The sequence below is a fragment of the Malaclemys terrapin genome, chromosome 11, assembly GCF_027887155.1.
Source record: "Malaclemys terrapin pileata isolate rMalTer1 chromosome 11, rMalTer1.hap1, whole genome shotgun sequence".
NCBI lineage: Eukaryota > Metazoa > Chordata > Testudines > Emydidae > Malaclemys > Malaclemys terrapin.
Window position 1 is genome coordinate 330,265 of NC_071515.1, and position 20,682 is coordinate 350,946.

At 49.5% G+C, this 20,682-nt stretch overlaps 1 protein-coding gene across 6 annotated transcripts; it reads right to left on the reverse strand.

Annotated features, from left to right (window-relative positions):
* Nucleotides 1-545: 545 nt before the first annotated feature.
* LOC128845160 (oocyte zinc finger protein XlCOF6.1-like) lies at nucleotides 546-19,461 on the reverse strand. Of its 6 annotated transcripts, none has more exons than XM_054043532.1 (4): nucleotides 19,076-19,461; nucleotides 16,001-16,127; nucleotides 5,584-5,697; nucleotides 546-1,973 (listed from the first exon to the last, which is right to left on the reverse strand). In XM_054043532.1, exons 2-4 carry the CDS (start codon nucleotides 16,125-16,127, stop codon nucleotides 1,039-1,041), a joined length of 1,176 nt encoding a protein of 391 aa, XP_053899507.1. In that variant the 5' UTR covers nucleotides 19,076-19,461; the 3' UTR covers nucleotides 546-1,038. The 6 variants fall into 6 exon arrangements, with proteins under 6 accessions (XP_053899507.1, XP_053899509.1, XP_053899506.1 ...); XM_054043534.1 differs by having other exon boundaries at nucleotides 5,584-5,702; XM_054043531.1 differs by lacking the exon at nucleotides 19,076-19,461 and adding an exon at nucleotides 16,347-16,544 and having other exon boundaries at nucleotides 546-1,970; nucleotides 5,584-5,702.
* Nucleotides 19,462-20,682: the final 1,221 nt, after the last annotated feature.

Sequence of the window (20,682 nt, forward strand, 5' to 3'; positions counted from 1 at the left end):
GTTTGCCCTCCCCTATGGTCTCTGCATGGCAAATTATTCTCACCCCCACCTACCCAGCTTTGCCATCTTACACCTATGAAATGTTCTGGCCCTGCAGCTGCTCTGTGTCCATAGGAAATGTCACTGGATTCCTCACTGAGCTGGGCACACAGCAGCTGGGGACAGATGCTGGAGACGCTGCTGGAGAGACAGAGATGGGCTGCTGCCCATCTGGAAATGTCCATCTACCCATCGTCTCCAGCTGTGTGTGTCCTCTGGGGCTGCCACCCAGCCAGGGATCCTGGATTCTGCTTCTGAGGCGGTTTCTCCCCTACCCTTGTGGAGGGCAGGGAAGACCCAAAGATCGAGCTCAGAGGCAGTCAGAGCTGCAAGAGCAAAGACACGGATGTACCTGGATGGGCTGGGACATCAGTGAAAGGGCTGAACATGGGGAATGAGTGATTCCTGCAGAGGGAGACAACTCACCCAGTCTGGGACACTTGGCCTCTCCCCCTCCCACAGCTCAAGAACCAAGGACATTCCCAGGCTGCTCAGGAAAATGGGATTTGCCAGAAAAGTTTTATTTGCATCTAATTTGGGGATAAAAAACACATAATTAAGTAATACTGAGAAAATAATTCAATAAGCAATAAAGATTCCACAGACATCCGACTTTCCAGAAATTCCAGACCCCTCCTCATCCCCACCATGCAGAAACAGGGAGAAAATGCCTCCCGGGGCAGCAATTTCCAGAATCATCCCAGTGTACAACAACGTGAACTGAGCCCCTGGCTGAAAACAGGGACCAGGACACCCAGCTGAACCCTTCGGCCTGCCCCTGACAGAGAGTGTCGGGAAGGGATGGGAGAGGGTCAGAGAATAATGCAATACATAATAATAATGTCACTCGCCTGGTGCCTCCGTCCTCCTGAGACACACAGCACTCACGTCAATAGTGGAGCCACTTGGCTCCCTAGGGCACTGGGCAACTCTTTATTATCCCCACCGTTCCTCCGATCTCTACGGATGCAGAGAGAAGAGGAGGGGAAATGGCCAGCACTAGTCAATGTGGAGTTTCATGTGGAATATTAAGGAAGTCTTGGTCTTGTACCTTTCCTCACAGATGGAACATTGATAGGGGCACTCTCCCGTGTGCCTTCTCCGATGGACATTGAAACCAGATTTTTGTCTGAAGCTTTTCCCACAGTCGGGGCAGGCAAAGGGTCTCTCTCCTGTGTGGATTCTCCGATGGTCAGTAAGGTGATGACTCTGAGTGAAGCTTTGTCCACAGTCGGGGCAGCTATAGGGTTTCTCTCCCGTGTGGACTCTCAGGTGTATAATAAGGTCTGAGGTACAAGCAAAGCTTTCTCCACACTCTGGGCATCCGTAGGGTCTCTCGCCCGTGTGAATCCTCTGATGTCTGGTTACATGTGCACTCTGAGTGAAGGTTTGTCCACAGTCAGGGCATTTATGGCATTTCTCTCCCGTGTGGATTCTCTGATGTACAATAAGGTCTGACCTCTGACTGAAGCATTTCCCGCAGTCAGGGCACTTATGGGGTCTCTCTCCTGTGTGGGTTCGCTGATGTCTAATAAGGTTTGACTGGTCATTGAATTGTTTCCCACACTCAGGGCAGTGATAGGGGGTCTCTCCTGTGTGAGATCTCTGATGTCTAACAAGATGTGATCCATAACTGAAGCATTTCCTGCACTCGGCACATTCAAACCGCTTCTCCTTAGTACAAGTTCTCGCCTGGATTGTGGCCGCATTGGGATCCTCTGAACCTCCCCCTCGGTGAGTGGATTCACCCAGTGTCTTCCCGGGGGGGTTTCCCTGCTGCTTCTCTGGCCTGCACTGAGTTTCTCTGGCCTGCCCATGACTCTGGGGATCATCCCCTTCACACCTTCCCAGCAACGCCCCCTTTGGTTCCATTCGCTCAGGACCTGCGGGACAAGGATTCTCTTCATTGCTCTCACTCAGCGTCTCATCACCTGCTGGGACAGAGAGAATCCGGACAGGAGTCAGTCCCTGTGCTGGGGGAATGGGAAGGTCAGAAAAGGAGAACAGGAAACTGGGGAAACAAACCAAAATAATTGCTGGGAACACTGACAAATCAGGAGTTGAATTCTCCCCACCTCCACCCCTTTCCATGAAGAAAGGGAGAAAGGAAAAAATCAGCTACCTGCATGTACTGTATTTGATGTTTTCAAGATGTTGCGCATGCCCATTCCACTTCATGTCTATTCCAATTTAGGGGTGTGAGCGCTGAATGCACTGTAATTGGAGAGTGTCTGCAGTGGTACCCACTGGGGTGGCACATGCACCATGCAGGCCCTCATGCATCCAGGTGAGGACATGAAGGGCAGAGCTCCCCCTGCACCATCTCAGTTCGTTTGCACCAGCAGCCTATCATAATGGACTCCGAAGGAGAAGGGAGCATGGCGGGTGCTGGAATAGACATGTGCAAGATGTCCTGGAAAACAACTATTACGTTGTATGTTGTTTTTTCCTTTGAGTGATTGTGTGTGTCTATTCCACTTCAGGTGACTCCCAAACAGTGTTCTATGGAGGAGGGTTTGAAGTCTAGCTGCTCTGCAATTGGTTTTCAGAATTTCCAAACCTAGCGCAGTCTCTAGAAGTGGCTGAAGTGGCACCATGCTTGGGAACAGTGTGATTTTAAGACCAGGTTGCTGCCCTGCAGTTATCTGGGATTGAAATGTCCTGTAGGAAAGCTGCCGGGGTTCTCACACAAAGTGCCGTCAGCTTGGAAGGAGGTTTTAATTTTGCAAGATCATAACTTGTAGTGAGATGAGAGGGGATCCTCCCAGAAATTCACCGTACGGGAATCTCCTGTCCTCTCATTCTCTCCACACTGGAAACAAAGAATTGTGGCAAAGACTGAAACTGGTTTGTCCTGTCCAGATAAAAGGCAAAGGCCAGCAGACGTCCAGCAAATGATGTTTTTCCTCAACCTTATGTGAACGTGGTTTGGGGGAAAAGGGAGGGAAAAAGATGGTTTGATTGAGATGGAAATCGGTAACCGTCTTTGATGAAGAACCGTGGATGAAGCCTTAAAACAATTTTATTCTTATAAAAAAGAGTACACCAAGGGGTGGGGGGAGTGCCCTTCTAGTAGAAGTAACTGCCACTGGAAAGGTGACCTTGGCTGATAAATGAGGCAGGCCACTGGTCTGGTATTAAACCAGACAGTCCTGCTTTTCTAGAGCATTTCCCCATCTGGTTTTGTCCAGTATTAGACGGGAGATGCCATACTGAAAAGTGCATCGTTCTACCCCTGCCAGTGTGTCCTTGCATGCTGGTGAGCGTGGGATGGTGTGTTCTTAAAAATTCTGCCCCCCACGTGCAGTGAGCTCACACACACCATGCATGAGAAGTCACACTGGTGGGGTGGGGTCATGTCAGCAAGAACAGGCTCATGACATTCTGGGAAGTACCAGAATGTCCCGTTTTCCGGGAGTGCGTGGGTGGCCACCTTAGGATAAGTACTGAAGAGGACAAAAGCGATAGGCTCAAAGGGAGAACCTGTGGCGAAGACAATACTAATCTCTAATCTCAGGATAGTTGGCACCGTAACTTGAGAAAAAAGACTAGTTATTTCTTTCACAAATCTTATTGACAGTGTCTTCACAGCACAATTAGCTTTAGTTATAACGTGAGTCTTACCCCTCACTCAACTCCCGCCCACACAACTCCCTAGGAATCAGTCTGAAGAAGCCAGCCTCCAGGTCGGAGGGATGCCGCATGGGCTGCAGTACACGGGGTTCATCGGCAACATCATGGAGATCCATGTCTAGATCTACCCTGGGGGTATCTCCACTGAATGCTCTGTTTTGTCACCAAAGAATGTAATGGAGAGAATCTAGATCTCCTCTCTAGAACAAAAAGTATTGGGTTCTTCTTCTGAATCTGATAATGAATATGGGCAGTTGGTGGCGCGATACTAGGAGGACTCACCAGAGTACAGCCTCTGGATCTGTGCCTCTTGGCAGTAGGTTTAAATGTTGGTACTGATGGCTTGAGTCCTATAGGAACAACCTGTGTAGAAAAAACCAGTACTGGAGGCTTTGAAGATGCCGAGAATGCCATGGCTGATGGTATTGGTCCTACAGATGTTCTAGCCAGTGATGAGGGCATCTCCGACTGTACTAAAGGCTGTACCCTATGAGTAGTCAGAGTTGGATCTTGTTGCACCAAAGGGGAATCCTGCATCCACAGACAGAGCAAATCTCATGACATTGCATGAGCATCAGGTGTCGTGGGTCACTAATGTTTCTGGCAGTACTGAAGTTGATGCCTTTAATACATTGTCAGAGCCATTCTCAAGGAAAGATGCTCTGGTCCTGGAGTCAGTGGCTGGATTTCCTGCTCTGATTCACTGTCGGCTAGTCTCTACCTGCGCTCTGACCTTGGTACCTGGCAGTTCCCATGAGGACTCTGCTGAGGGTTTCCAGCTCCCAGAGTCCGGTTCTGAAATAGAAAAGCTCTTTGATTGATAAGTCAAGTCTTGCCGTGAGACTGACTTACAGCTCTTACAGGATATGGTGGGAGAAGGGGAACAAAGATCCATAGGAAAACTCCTGGCCTAGGACAAAGTACTGGACTCCAGATGACTGAGATCTGAGAAGAGATGTACAGGACGCTCTCTATATTTTGGTGTTCTTTTCTTGAAAGATCTACAAATAGAGCATTTGTCTCTAATGTGCCCCTCACTGAGTGCGAGAGTTGCTCAGCATGCGAGAGTTGCTCGAAGAAGTGAGTATTCACCCACGAAAGCTCATGCTCCAAAACATCTGTTAGTCTATAAGGTGCCACAGGACTCTTTGCTGCTTTCAGCAGATTAGACACCCTGCAAGTGAGACAGTGCTGAACTCTAGGAGACTTTGACATAACCAAGCCCCCAGATACCAGGTAATAGAGCCCCAGAGAAAAACAAGAAAAAACAACTTTATAAAATAAGAAAGAACCAAATCTCCACTGGGAAAAACATGGGTACACAATAAGCTACTAGAATTATTTACAGAAAAAAGTTTCCTTGGAAGAAAGAAGGGAACCCGTGAACAACAGCCGATGGAGAGCTCTGACCACCAGCCACTGCGGGTGAGCTGTCTGGGTGCTGGGTGGCTCCACCTTTTATTCCTTTGCCTGGATACATGAAGACATGCATGGCAAACTGACAGGTACCACTAGGGAAAACTCTTTGGCTATATAAAAAGCGACAAAGAGTCCTGTGGCACCTTATAGACTAACGGACATATTGGAGCATAAGCTTTCGTGGGTGAATACCCACTTCGTCAGACGCATGTAGTGGAAATTTCCAGAAGCAGGTATAAATATGCAGGCAAGAATCAGTCTAGGAATAAAGAGGTTAGTTCAATCAGGGAGGATGAGGCCCTCTTCTAGCAGTTGAGCTGTGAACACCAAGAGGGAGAAGGGGAGAAGAGGGCCTCATCCTCCCTGATTGAACTAACCTCATTATCTCTAGACTGATTCTTGCCTGCATATTTATACCTGCCTCTGACAATTTCCATTATATGCATTCGACAAAGTGGAACCATTTCCACATCCGTTTAACCAATTTCTCACCTCTGGGGATGTTTCTCTGGATCTCTCTAGCCTGGGACCCCTGGAGATCAGGGACCCACGGCTCTTCCCCTCGGTCCAGCTGGGAGATCACGCTGGGCTTGGGAATTGGAAAACCTGCTCTGGGAAAAGAAATGAAGTGAGAGCCGAGTTTTACCGTTGTTCTCAGACAGCTGTTTCCAGATGTACTAGCTGGGTGGATGCCCTTGTATAAACCAAAGGGACGGGAAGTGTTCCTGGGCAGAAGGGGATTTGGGATCTCCACTCACTGCGGGATTTTACAACTCTGGTACAGGGTCACTGTTGTGGGGAAAAAGAACTAGGTGGCCTTCTTTATGACAGCCAAAGTAACACCGAAGGCCCAAATTCAGGCCCTCGGACAGAAGCGGACTATACAGACGGCCTTTACATAGAACAGTACAGGCCAGAACCTGAACAAAACTAAGCTGTGCAATTCCCTGCCAAATACGGTCATGGGCTATGACCAGAGGAGGGAGGGGAAGGAACCAATGCGAAAGGCCTTAGCAACATGATAATTGCTTGTTGAAGAAACATAATAACGGCTGATATGAAGAAATTGCTTCTAGTAAAGGCCAACTTCTCCTATAGTTCCAGCTATCTGCCAACCAGCCAATCATATATCATCTTTGGGCGTCCTGTAATAAACCCCTATGCCCTATCTTCGATGAGGCAGATCAATTGGCCGAGATGCTGCGCACATCTCCCGGCCCAGCCTACCGCACCAGGGAGCAAGTGGCTCGCCATGACAGGTTAAAAGGGGAGGAGGAGGAAGCCCGCCCCAGTAAGTTTAGAGAAATGGAGGAAGATATTTTAAGAGATGTAACTAAGACTCGAAGGGAGCTTGTAGGGAGACTCAAAACCAGCCCAAATGGGAAAATTGGGACCGCCCATGAGGTAAAAAAATTTCCCCTTGAGACAGCTCCCTGCAATGGATGGTTGGGTAACGGAGGTCCATGCCCCTTGGAGCCCAACAGATATGTGCACTCTGGGCCTCAAATTTCCAAAAATTCGAGATGACCCTCTTCGCTTTAAAGAAGAGTTGGAGATTGTTATTAATTGCTATAACCCCACTATGGGGGATTTAGATCAATTTCTAAGAAGCATAATGCCCAGAGAAACACAAAGGCGTCTTTAGGAAACAATGGAATGGACAAAGTGGAACCAGAGAGAGAACAGTTGGCCGAAATGAGAGGAAAATTGTTGGAAGCTGTTCTTAAGGTCTGCCCACCAAAGGCCGATTGGACTAAAATAAACACTTGTAAACAAAGTAAAGGGGAGAACCCTGCTGATTATTTGGACCGATTAAAATCGATCTTTGAAAAATACTTGGGCATTAATAACGCTGAAACCCAAGCAGAGCAAGCCATCATGGCCATTTTCATCCAGGATCTCCGTCCAAAGATAAGTGAACAATTACGCTTGGGTCTAGTGGTGTTATAACTATAAAGGGAAGGGTAATAGCTGTCCTGTGTACAGTACTATAAATCCCTCCTGGCCAGAGACTCCAAAATCCTTTTCCCTGTAAAGGGTTAAGAAGCTCAGGTAACCTGGCTGGCATCTGACCTAAAGGACCAATAAGGGGACAAGATACTTTCAAATCTTGGGGGGGGAAGGCTTTTGTTTGTGTTTTTTGTTTTGGGACGGTGTTCGTTCTCGGGGACTGAGAGGGACCAGACATCAATCCAGGTTCTCCACATCTTTCTAAACAAGCCTCTCCTATTTCAAACTTGTAAGTAAATAGCCAGGCAAGGCGTGTTAGTTTTCCTTTGTTTTTCTCAACTTGTAAATGTACCTTTTACTAGAGTGTTTCTCTTTGTTTGCTGTACTTTGAACCTGAGACTAGAGGGGAGTCCTCTGAGCTCTTTAAGTTTGATTACCCTGTAAGGTTAATTTCCATACTGATTTTACAGAGATGATTTTTACCTTTTTCTTTAATTAAAAACCTTTTTTTTAAGAACCTGATTGATTTTTTCCTTGTTTTAGATCCAAAGGGGTTTTGGATCTTGATTCACCAGGAGTTGGTGGGAGGAAGGAGGGGAATGGTTAATTTCCCCTTGTTTTAAATCCAAGGGGTTGGATTTGTTTTCACCAGGGATTTGGTGAAGGTTTTTCAAGGTTTCCCAGGGAGGGAATCCATTGAAAATGGTGGCAGCCGAACCAAAGCTAAGCTGGTAATTAAGCTTAGAAGTTTTTATGCAGGCCCCTACATTTGTACCCTAAAGTTCAAAGTGGGAATCTCAGTCCTGACATGGTGAATAGCGGTGGGATCATTTTAAACCCAAAAGCCAGTGAGATTTTTTTTTCCTTCTAGCTGCTTGGAAAGCGGAGCTGGAAGTAGATAGATGCATATCTTATCTCTCCTTGCCTGAAGGCAGAGGTGTTAAGTTTTTTTTACAGGTCCTTTGTTAAGAGAAGGGTTCAATTAGCAAATGACTGGTAAAAGGTATTTACAAGCTGAATTGTTTTTTTTTCTTTTTACATCCTCCGGAGTAGCTAGTTAGAAAGTTACTGTTAACTCTGCAGCAGCCAGAGCTGAAAGCTTCCCAGTTTGTCAACTGCAAAGGGGGTGACCCAGCACAAGAAAACAGGAAAATGACTACCAAAGAAGAAAAAGCCAAAGAGGAGGCCCACAAGAGAGAGATAGAGCTGAGAGACAGAGAGGAGAAAGCCAAAGAGGAGGCCCACAAGAGAGAGATGGAGCTAAAAGAAAGAGAAGAAAAAGCCAAAAAGGAGGCCCATGAAAGAGAGATGGAGCTGGAAAAAGCCAAAGAGGAGGCTCACAAGAGAACTATGGAGCTAAAAGAGAAAGAGATGGAGCTGAGAAAAAAAGAAATGGAGGAGAAAGAAAAAGAAAGGAAGCATGAACTGGAAGTAGCAAAAGCTAAGCAGGATGCACCAGCCAATGCTAACAACCCCCCTCCAGGTACCACTTCCCATCCCAAAAAATTCCCCATCTACAAGGCAGGCGATGATACTGAGGCCTTCTTAGAAAATTTTGAAAGGGCCTGCCTTGGATACAGCATCACTGCAGACCAGTACATGGTAGAGCTGAGGCCGCAGCTCAGTGGACCCTTAGCAGAGGTGGCGGCTGAAATGCCTAAGGAACACATGAACAGTTATGAACTTTTTAAAAACAAGGCCAGACTCAAAATGGGGCTAACACCCGAGCATGCCCGTCGGCGGTTCAGAGCCCTAAAGTGGAAACCGGATGTGTCATTTACCTGTCATGCCTACCACATTGACAAAAATTGTGATGCCTGGGTATCAGGAGCAAATGTTAAATCTCTGGAAGATCTGCTTTCCCTAGTAAAAATGGAGCAGTTTTTAGAGGGTGTTCCTGAGGAAATAGAAAGGTACATCCTAGATAGGAAGCCCAAAACTGTAACTGAGGCGGGGGAGATTGGAGCCCAATGGGTGGAGGTGGCAGAAAAGAAAAAAAACTAGTAGCAGTTGGAGCGAATATCAGAAGGGGCAAGCCGAAACAAAACCTTACCACCGGGGACAACCCAAGGCCCCACCCACATCCCAAGGGAAACCCCAGACGCCTTCTCACCCCACCACACCAGTCTCCACCAACCAACCTCGTCCCGGTGATACCTTAGCAGGGCGATGTTTTAAATGTAATGGACTGGGACATATAAAGGCTCACTGCCCCAAGAACCCCAACCGATTACAGTTCATTACACCCCAATCACACCAAAGATCCCCAAACCCAGATGCCTCTCTCATACCCTCGGAGCGAAGGGAAACCTTGAGAGTGGGCGGAAGGAAGGTTACCGCTTGGAGGGACACTGGGGCTCAAGTGTCAACTATCCACCAATCCCTAGTGGACCCCAAACTCATCAACCCAGAGGCTACAGTGACAATTCAACCCTTCGTGTCACAATCTGTAACCTTGCCTACAGCCACGTTGCATGTCCAGTACAAGGGCTGGTCAGGAATGTGGACTTTTGCAGTCTATGACAATTATCCCATTCCCATGCTGCTGGGGGAAGATTTGGCCAACCATGTGAAGGTAGCCAAGAGGGTGGGAATAGTCACCCGCAGCCAGGCTAAGCAAGCTTTCACCCCCATCCCTGTTCCTGAGCCGTCCACCAGGGCCCCGTCTGTGTTACCGGAGACCCAGACAAAGGTGGTGGAACTGGATCCTCTGCCAACGACTGCAACAGCCGTAGTGGATCCAATCCCAGAGACCCAGCCAAAGCCAGTCCCAGAACCGGAACTGGCAACGCAACCAGCACCAGAACCATTGCCAGCCCTGAGTCCAGCGCTTGCAAACCCATCTACAACTCCAATGCCAGAGGGCACCAGCGAGCCTGAACTGGCAGAAGCAGCAGATAACCCTACCCAAGAGGCTCAGCCAGAGCCTGAGTTACCACATAGTGCACCAGCGGACAGCGGTTCACAGTCAATGGAAACAGCCCCAGCACCTGCATCACTTCCAGAGGGACCAAGTCCCAGTCCACAGTCCAAGGAGGAACTGATGTCTCCAGCATCAAGGGAACAGTTCCAGGCCGAGCAGGAAGCAGATGACAGCCTTCAGAAAGCTTGGGCGGCGGCGCGGAGCACCCCACCGCCTCTCAGCTCTTCTAACCGATCCCGGTTTGTTGTAGAACAAGGACTTTTATACAAGGAGACTCTTTCTGGTGGGCACCAGGAAGACTGGCATCCTCAAAGGCAGTTGGTAGTTCCCACTAAGTATCGGGTAAAGCTACATCCAACACTATCTGTGATTTGGGGGGCGTGTCATAACTATAAAGGGAAGGGTAATAGCTGTCCTGTGTACAGTACTATAAATCCCTCCTGGCCAGAGACTCCAAAATCCTTTTCCCTGTAAAGGGTTAAGAAGCTCAGGTAACCTGGCTGGCATCTGACCTAAAGGACCAATAAGGGGACAAGATACTTTCAAATCTTGGGGGGGGAAGGCTTTTGTTTGTGTTCTTTGTTTTGGGACGGTGTTCGTTCTCGGGGACTGAGAGGGACCAGACATCAATCCAGGTTCTCCACATCTTTCTAAACAAGCCTCTCCTATTTCAAACTTGTAAGTAAATAGCCAGGCAAGGCGTGTTAGTTTTCCTTTGTTTTTCTCAACTTGTAAATGTACCTTTTACTAGAGTGTTTCTCTTTGTTTGCTGTACTTTGAACCTGAGACTAGAGGGGAGTCCTCTGAGCTCTTTAAGTTTGATTACCCTGTAAGGTTAATTTCCATACTGATTTTACAGAGATGATTTTTACCTTTTTCTTTAATTAAAAACCTTCTTTTTAAGAACCTGATTGATTTTTTCCTTGTTTTAGATCCAAAGGGGTTTTGGATCTTGATTCACCAGGAGTTGGTGGGAGGAAGGAGGGGAATGGTTAATTTCCCCTTGTTTTAAATCCAAGGGGTTGGATTTGTTTTCACCAGGGATTTGGTGAAGGTTTTTCAAGGTTTCCCAGGGAGGGAATCCATTGAAAATGGTGGCAGCCGAACCAAAGCTAAGCTGGTAATTAAGCTTAGAAGTTTTTATGCAGGCCCCTACATTTGTACCCTAAAGTTCAAAGTGGGAATCTCAGTCCTGACAAGTGGGTTGGGAAGGAAAAGGTTTAAGAGAGATCCTAGCTGCAGTTCAGCATTATTTCCACCAAGGCGAGAAAAAAAGGGAAGAAGCGGAGACCCACCTCATGGCTCTCCAAATTAATAATTTAAACCTCAAGGTACAAGAAAAGAAAATGTTCAATGGAAAGGAACCCAATCATCCCTATAGGTATGGGGAAGGAAACACCAGGGGAGGGATGGTCCCCATTGCTATGCAACAGACGGGCGGAGGGCCCTGGGCCCACCCACCGGGTTGTTGCTATGGATGTGGAGAGGAGGGACATTTCATAAGGTTCTGCCCCCATCGGGATCGAGGGGGTAATAGAGAGCAAGGAGGGCCTCAGGCCCAGCCGTGGGGGAGGACCGTCAGCTGCACCCCCACCACCCGCACTAGCGGACTATAGATAGGACAGCCGTGGGATCTCATGTGACCTTATTGCCCCAGCCATCCCCTTGGATCAATCTGGTCCTTATGCTACCTGTACAATTAACAAGACCCCGGTAAAATGCTTAGTGGACACTGGGGCTTCCCGGTCCACACTGCGAGTGGAGGAATTCCCCTCCCTTCCTTTATCTGGGGAGATTATTAACGCAGTGGGGGTCGGTAATGTCCCTATTCCCCATCCTGTGTCTAACCCATTACTGGTATCAATTGGCCCTTTAACTGAACAACATGCCTTCTTCCTCAGCCCTTGTTCCCCTGTCAACCTCCTGGGAAGGGATCTGTTATATAAATTGGACTGTTCTATTTTTTGTACTCCTAAAGGGGTGTTCCTGGAGGCTCCAGAGACCGCACAGCATGCGGTCCTGGGGGTCCTGCAGGCTCACACCCCCAACAAACCAGCAAAAAAAAAAAAGGATCAGGCCCAGACAAGCAGGCAGCCACAGTTTAAGGAAGTTAACAAAAAGAAAGTAAAAAGTTAACTCTGTAGTTACTGAAGAAAACTGAACAGTAAAGCTGTGTACGGATGTTAAAAAAAGGTGTTATAAAATGCTTTGGGGTGGTAAAACCAAAAAATACTTTTGCCAAACAAAGTAAACTAGTGTTGTTTGATTTTGGTATTTAGCATTTAATCCTTAAAGTAACTTAATGCTTTACAAAATTTAAATTGTTTTAAATAAAACCAAAGTTGTGGCTGCAGCAGGGCAGACAAGGCCAGGAAAATGGGAAGGGTTCTTGGATGAGTTGTTGCAACAGTTTAGGCAAAGGTGTTTCTTGGTTTACCAGAGCTGTTGTGGATCTTGGTTTAGGAATTCTGTACCACAATTTGGCATACCTAAACAAACTGTAACAAGTTGTGTGCAGCTTTATCAATATGGCCAAATGCCTTTTAAAGACCACTCTAAATCAAAAGACTGAACTCAGCTCTCATAAATTTCTAACAGAATCGCCCGATGCGACTACCGACAGTGCCCTGCTGGCCCTGGCTCAGATAAACAGTCATTTAATAAACTACACAATAGTCAGGCACTAACGAAATGTGTTAGGTCTTTTTATATACAGCAGTCCTGCCACTCACTGAAACCAGGAGACTGGGTCTACATAGAGGTCCATCAGCAGAGAACTGCCCTGGCCCCATGCTAAGGGACTCTTATCAAGCCCTGTTAATTAGCAACACCGCTGTAAAGTACTGAGAATTGACTACCCGCCCATGTTTCTCATTGAAATGACTCTTTGACTAATCGGTCTATCTTTCCTTCTGGCGTTCTTGCTCCTTCTGGACAACAGAAGTGAAGGACAATGTAAAAAGCTGGTATTCTCTCCTTTGTCCGCTGACAAACCCACAGAGCCTTTGGATCTTGCTAAGAAAACAACTTCTCCACCTGAGGACATAATAAAGCCTCCAACCAAGCAAGGTGATTGTGCTCGTAACCCCTCCCTTGCAGCCTCACTGCCGGACAGTTAAGTGAACAAAGACTATGAAATCTCGAAGAATAGCTTGTGGAAGCTAGCCAAAACTATCTGAAGATGAAACTTTTAATATTCCTCAGCCTCTCCTCCTTAACGAACTTGGGGTGGGGAGGGGAAAGGTAATATTTTTCTAAATCTTAGCCAATCAGTAGCCTCCCATTTAGCCTGTATCATATTGCAATATACCCCTACTCTACATGACTGCCTCATAGCCCATTGTCACAATCCCCACGCCCCAGCTACTCCCCCTCATATCTTCTCCAATTCCCATACAAATCTGTCTGGCCGTGGCCTCAGAGAAATTCAAGTCTCGTAACAACAAATGTGGTATAGCACACCCTACCGACGGGATTATCGTTTCCAACGGTGGATTGTGCTAAATGCTACTATGGGGACCACCACTTTCTCATTTCCCCTCTCCGCCTTCCAAATAACTACCCAATACCCCATTGTACCCAGGGAGCGGCCATTCGATTGGCCCAGCTTCTGCAGTGGGAAAATTTTCAGAGAAAGAAAGGCTTGCTGGAAGGGGCCTTGCATGGTCTAACCGGAGCAGCCGCTATCTGGACAATAGACAAGGCCCAAAACCATGAACAACGCCTGGGAAATCTGGAAAGGGCATCGGGCCTCCTTACTGAGGCAGGGTTAACCAACACCCATACAAATATAAAAACCCTCCATGCCCTGTCAGAGACTGGGAACCACAACCCAAACCTCTTAACAAAATTAATAAACACCCTCGTTTTAATAGAAAAAGACACCGGATGAGATTCAGCTTGTAGCCAGATGCAGGATTTCTTTAATGGTCTCTTAGCAGAAATGCAGAGTGATGTCCTCAGTCAGCGATGGCCCAAAGCCCTTAACATTACTGCAGGAGTGCCACCCGAGCTGTGGAAATGGAGGCATATGTGGACGTTGTCAGGGTGGGCCTGCGACTCCTCACAATGCTCTTTCCAAGCTTCGGAACCTGTCAATGGCACCTGGGCCCCAGTGCACTTACTTTTGCCGGGGCCCTGGGCGGGCTGTCTATGGGACTGGGTTATCAGCCGACAGGTATGGGAAGTCAAGCCACCCCACAAACCTAGCCGTTTTATCACCACTCCCCATGGTTTCGCTACTCAACACGTCTGGGTGGGAATCGGAACCTTGTGGTCCTTATGGCCCTTGGAACCCCCACCGTTGTTTTGTCTCCGTAAGTTACAACCTGGGGAATTAACGAACATCTTTGATACAGTTTGTTGGGAAGGAGAAGCAGTAGGTAAGGCCCCAGGAGGAAAACTCCTATTTAGCAAAAAAGGATGGTTGCGCCCTGCCATCAAATCCCCACACCCCTCTTTCCTTTCACCTTAATTTGACCACTGCTCAGGGTAGCTGCTTTATCACATGGCCTGCTAATCCCCAAATCTCTGCAACCCTCCACCCAGCCATCCCTCTTACCTTCAATTGGACTTCCCTCATCCCAAACCGCTTCTCAAATTTAACTTTCCTATTTTCCCTCCTCTCCAACATATCTCACCTCCAAGACCAAATGCATGTGATAAAGGTTGAATACAACAAAGAGGCCAAAGCATTTCAGACTGCCTACTGGGTGGGTACCCTATGTTCTTCCCACGACGTTTTGTGTTTTGACTCTAAAAAAAATCACCCAAGCCACGCCCTGCCTCTTCACATCCTCAGTCTTAAAAATACTAGCTGGTCTAATTCTTGCAATCTGTTGCATTTTATTAATCGCCACCCTTTGTTGCCTGTGCAGGGTGTGTCGTTTACCCCAGCTACAGGTTCAATCACCACCTCAGGCCCTTCTTTTTCCCATCGATACCCCCAACACAACACTATACTTTCCTACAGACCCAGAAGTTATTCACCTTAGTGTCCACCCCTCCTGCACTACCAGTTTCATGTCCACTGATCCCCGTTTACAAGAAACTAAGCCTAAATACTACACTATGACCTCTTTAGCAAATTACAATAACAATGCCTACATGGCATCAGAGGAGGGAAATTGTGGGGGAAAAGAACTAGGTGGCCTTCTTTATGACAGCCAAAGTAACATCGAAGGCCCAAATTCAGGCCCTCTGACAGGAGCTGACTATACAGACGGCCTTTACATAGAACAGTACAGGCCAGAACCTGAACAAAACTAAGATGTACAATTCCCTGCCAAATACGGTCATGGGCTATGACCAGAGGAGGGAGGGGAAGGAAGCAATGAGAAAGGCCTTAGCAACATGATAACCACTTGCTGATGAAAAACATGATAACCGCTTGTTGAAGAAACATAATAACGGCTGATATGAAGAAATTGCTTCTAGTAAAGGCCAACTTCTCCTATAGTTCCAGCTATCTGCCAACCAGCCAATCATATATCATCTTTGGGCGTCCTGTAATAAACCCCTATGCCCTTAACCATAAAACCCTGAAAAAAACAATATGTACCTTGACAAGAACAACACTCTAACTGGTGCCAAGTACCACCCACCAAGAAAACCCCCCACGCAATAGGCACCCAATTCTCGTAAATAATGAGGAAGCTACCGGGAAAGAAGGACAGACCCCCCACTCTTATTTTCGCATAAGTGACGTACTATTTGTACTATGCTTGAGGTTTGACGGAATAAAGCAGCCTGCGTGCTGTACTAGGGGTGGCAGTTTTCGGACTGCTACCCCAACGCGTTGGTATGTATTGCAATAAACTGGCCTCAGGCTTGAGTCTGTGAACTAAAATCAATGCGTGGCTGACTTTGACCACAACACTGTGTAAACTCTTTACACCTTCCTAACCCTGCTGAGTCTGGGACTATGGGGCCGATTCCCCTGAAATCGATGGGATCAGGGAAGAACCCTGAGCAGCAGCCGACTTGGGCACGTCAAAGATGCTCAGTTTCTAACACCGAGGGCACAGGAATCCTTACCCAGCGAGGTCACATTCCTGTAATTCTCCTGCATGACGTCCCTGTAGAGGGCTCTCTGACCCGGGTCCAGCAAGGCCCATTCCCCCTGGGTGAAATACACAGCCACCTCCTCGAAGGTCACCGGCATCTGTATCAACAACAAGAGTCCGCCACTTACAACCTGCTGCCCCAGCCACAGCCCCCCCAGCTCAGTCGCAGAAGGAGCTGGGAACATCCACAGAGAGCAGAACAGTCCTTGGGGAGGATGGGGAGGGGGGTAATTTCTGAAAGATTAGTTTAAAAACCTGCTGTTACTGTGGTCAAACCACAACTCCAGTAATTTTATCACGGGTCTCACAATATTTACCTGGGAATTGACACATGTGGTCTCAGCATTCCTGGCAGTGAAATCGCACATGTTCGACATGGCCGGCCTCTGCCATGACTTTTGTGGGAGAGGAGAGCCTGATGCCAAGAAGCCCTGACTCAAGATGGCCGCCATTTCCCCACCATTTGACGTGTGGAAGAGAGGCTGCCCCTAGCGAAGGGGGCCACCAGCTCCCATTGTTTTCAGGGAGGCTGAAGCCAGGCTCTCCTGGGGGGAAGCGGGTGGAGGGCGTGTGTGTGTGTGGGGGGGGGTGAGCTGGGCAGACTGGGAAGGGCAGAGGGGACGTGTGTGTGGAGGGGCGGGATGCAGAGAAGGGCACATGTTGGGGGTGGCAAACTGAGGAGGAATGAGGGGGACAACAGGGAGTCAGTCGGGGGGAAAGAGGATGTGTGAAAAATAGAATGAAAAGGGGTGTGTGTGTGTGGGGAGGAGCTTAACCCAGAACAGTGCAGGGTCGTTGGGGTGGGGGCAGGCTGAGGGGGTGCTGATGGATGCGCATTGGGGTAGGTGTGACCAAGTGGAAATTTTCTTTAATATTTTTTATGATTCCTATGTGTGTGTCTCAGTTTCCCTCTCTGCTTCGTGTAGCTACCCAGTGGGTGCAGGAGGGTTAACACTGCTCCTGAAGCAGCACAGAAGACATGTGGGGGGCTAGGAGCATGGGGTAGTGTGGTCATCCTGCTGTCTGGGGTGGAATGACTGGGCCATTAAAGGGCTGGCTGGAAACCGACCCCCAGATCAATGGAGAATCCGACAAGACAGTGGCTTGGACACTCGGCCCTGGCAACCAGCGACCCGGAGGAAGGAGATTTCCCCCTACGGCTGCGCTGGGAAGATGAGCTGAGGCCCCAGCTGGAGAACAAAGGGGAAAGGTGCCGGGTGGCAGGGTTAGGTGCTGCCTTCTGGAGAGACACGGAGCTCTCGCTTTGGACTGACGGAGTCTGTCTACACAGCAAAGAGTAATTCGCTGCTGCCCTGTCCCAGCCCCTGACTTGGGCTCACTGGGCTTGGGCTGAGGGGCTGTTTCATTGCTGTGTAGACTTCCAGGATTGGGCTGGAGCCACAGCTCTGGGACCCTCCCACCTCCCAGGGTCCTTCAGCCCTGGCTCCAGCCCAGATGTCTACACAGCAATGGAACAGCCCCTCAGCCTGAATCAGCTGGCACAGGCCAGCTGCGGGTGTCTAGTTGCTGTGTAGACACACCCAAAGAGACAGAGCCGGCAATGGAATCCATCACAGCTTGGCTGGCTGATTGCACGGGCTTGGCCAGGACGAGCTATGGCTTAACCTTAACCATAGCTTCTCTCTGCTAATCTCAGGGCTTCCCCTGCTGGGTCCCAGCCCACGAATAAACCCTGCTCGGGTTGGAAAGGGCTGCCGGGTGTCACTGCAAATCCTGGCTGAGATATACTGGTCCTTGCAGAGTGGGCAGGTCTGTGCCCAGGAGCCTGGCTCAGCGGGACTCGTTGGGCAGAGCTCACAGCATGAAGCAGCAAGGCTGGAGCCCAGACCTTCATTCTTGGTGGTGGTGAGGCAGTTACAGAAGAGTGGGACCCCTTGGGGGTCTGGCCAACTGAAGGGGATCCTCCAAACAGGGCTGGCTCTAGGTTTTTTGCCACCCCAAGCAAAAAAAAAAAAAAAAAAAAAAAACCACCTCCCGGAATGCCACCCCTGGAATTGTGCCACCCCAAGCACGTGCTTGGTTTGCTGCTGCCTAGAGCCGGTCCTGCCTCCAAGGGGCTTTTTAAAAGCTGGGGGGCAGCATGGATCTTGGGGATCTGCGACAGCCGCTAGGAGGCATCCCAAGAAATCCGCAGGGCGGCGAAGGCAGGAGGTGGGCCGAAGATCGGACAGGAAGATGTGGGCAGGGGCAGGAGGCACATGAAGGAGGTCACAGGGGGCTGTGTCTGGGAAGGGGTGGGAGCAGACCCAGGGCTGGACAGGAGGATTCATGGGGGATGAGTGGGAAGTGGGGAGGCAGACTGACCCTTAAAGGCGCACAGGGATTTGTGTGTTGTAGGGGACTGGCAGGAGGTAGGTGGAAGAGGCCCCAGGAGGATGCAGGAGGGGAGGATAAGCAGCAGGAGATGGGATATGGGAGGCAGAATGAAGAGGATGTGGGCGGTTTACTTGTGGTAGGGAGATGGGTAACAAGCTGAGGAAGGTGCTGTGGGTGTGGTGGTTCAGAGGGGGCACACTGGGGAGGGAACAGGCAGCAGACCCCTAAAATAGATTTTGGGGTCCCCTAGATAAATGACCTGCCTATTGCTCCCTTAATCTGTCCTCCCCAAGGTATAAATTCCCAGGGTTGTTAAGGAAAACACTAAAGGACACAATATAACCTGCAGATAAAGTAACTGACACAGGAGATATTCTTTCCTAAAGAACAAAGTGTCCTTTTATTAAAGTAACAATCCCTCCTACAATCTAATCTAGAAACAGAAATCAAACAAATCCCTTACTGCAAATTACAAAGCATTGAAACTGCCACAGCATACAGGTTAAATGATTCTAAGGGAAGCACTTTGCTACAAACGGCTGACAGCATTTCTTAAATTGCTTTCAAGTTTACATAGCTTGCAATCGGTAACACAATTGTATGCATTCTTATAAACTCACTCTCTCTCTCTCACACACACACACTAATCCTATAGACTATCCTACACTATGCCTATTCTCTACTATAATTAAAAGAATAGCAGACTTACTTTATAAATCCGTTGGTATCCCTTTAAATCACTGTTTTAAATGCTTCAGTATTTTTCTTTAATCGCTATTGCTTTTCAGTTCCTGGTCAGTCAATTTTGCTCCACTCCAGTTTTCTCCCTCTCTGCAGCACCTTTTCTAATATGTTTCCAGTAGCTCTTCTCCGGCTTCCCTGGCTGGCTTCTGATTTGTCCCACTTTTCCTGATCAACTCTCTCTTTCTTTCTAATCCAAACCCTCCTGCATGCTGGCTCTCTTCTAGTATACCTTTCCAGCAATTACTTCACTCGCAGATGCTCAGTATTCACCACTGCCTCGGAGCTGTGACTGAGGGCTCTGATTTTAGGGCAAGCTGTAACTGATATGAGTGGGCTGTAGCCAGCCAGCTGACCAACTAGCAGATCTCTTCCTCACCCCATACTAGACATGCTCAGTAGCTACCAATTTTGCACATGCTCATTGCTACTCTTCACCAGTCAGAGGCGTGATTCTGTCTGTCCCTACACACACGTGCACACTCATATCTGTCTCTTTGCTGGGGCCCCAGATTAGAAATGCTGGACTTTCTGCAAATTAGTGGAACTTTTCACCCTATCTCAGTACTCCACATGCTTAACATCGGCAGCATAGAGTCAGGGCCAGCTCCCGCTTTTTTGCCGCCCCAAGCCAAGTGAAAAAAATAAAATAAAGCCACAATCTGCAGCACTTCGGCGGCAATTCGGCGGCGGGTCCTTTGTTCCGAGAGGGACTGAGGGACCCGCCGCTGAAGACCCGGACGTGCCGCCCCCCTCCGTGGGCCACCCCAAGCACCTGCTTCGTTCACTGGTGCCTGGAGCCGGCCCTGCATAGAGTGGAGCCACTCTTGTTTGTTCTGAATAGGGGTGAGGCAGACAAAATGGAGGCTGGAGAATTTCTCTAGTCCCAGACTGAGGAGGGTGTTGGGGACATGGGAGGCGTAGGCTGAGAGGCTGTGACAGTGTCCCCGGGTACAAGCTGGACTGTGGGACCGCAGAGCCCTCTGTTCCACCAGCATGGGCTGCCTCTCACGCTGTGATGCTAATGTAGGGTTACCATATTTTGTGCCTCCAAAAGGAGGACACTCCACGGGGCCCTGGCCCCGCCCCCAGCCCCGCCCCCTCCCCCGCCCCAACTCCGCCCCCTCCCCAAAGTCTCCGCCCCCTCCCCTGCTTCCCGCGAACATTTAATTCGCGGGAAGCCTGGGCAGGTAAGGGGGGGTGTGGGGGGAGGAGGTGCGGCCCAGGCTGGCCCCCCCGGCGGTTCCAGCCTGGGTCGGCTCGGGCCCTGGGGTGCCGGCCCTGGTCCCCGGCCGACCACCCCCGGCCCGCCCAGCACTGCCAGCCGGCCCCCGGCGGCCCAGCACACCCCCCGGCTCCCGGCCCCGGCGGCCCAGCGCACCCCCCGGATCCCGGCCCCGGCGGCCCAGCGCACCCCCCCGGCGGCCCGACCCCGCGGCCCAGCGCACCCCCCTGGCGGCCCGGCTCCCGGCCCGACCCCCCGGCTCCCGGCCCCGCGGCCCAACGCACCCCCCCCCCCCCGGCGGCCCGGCTCCCGGCCCGACCCCCCGGCTCCCGGCCCCGCGGCCCAACGCA

Coding starts and splice junctions, on each gene's coding strand:
- LOC128845160 (XM_054043530.1), bottom strand. Junction 5,703..16,000: donor CAGGAATGTGACCTCGCTGG/GTAAGGATTCCT, acceptor TTCTTTTCCCAG/AGCAGGTTTTCCAATTCCCA. Junction 1,974..5,583: donor CCAGAGAAACATCCCCAGAG/GTGAGAAATTGG, acceptor TCTCTGTCCCAG/CAGGTGATGAGACGCTGAGT.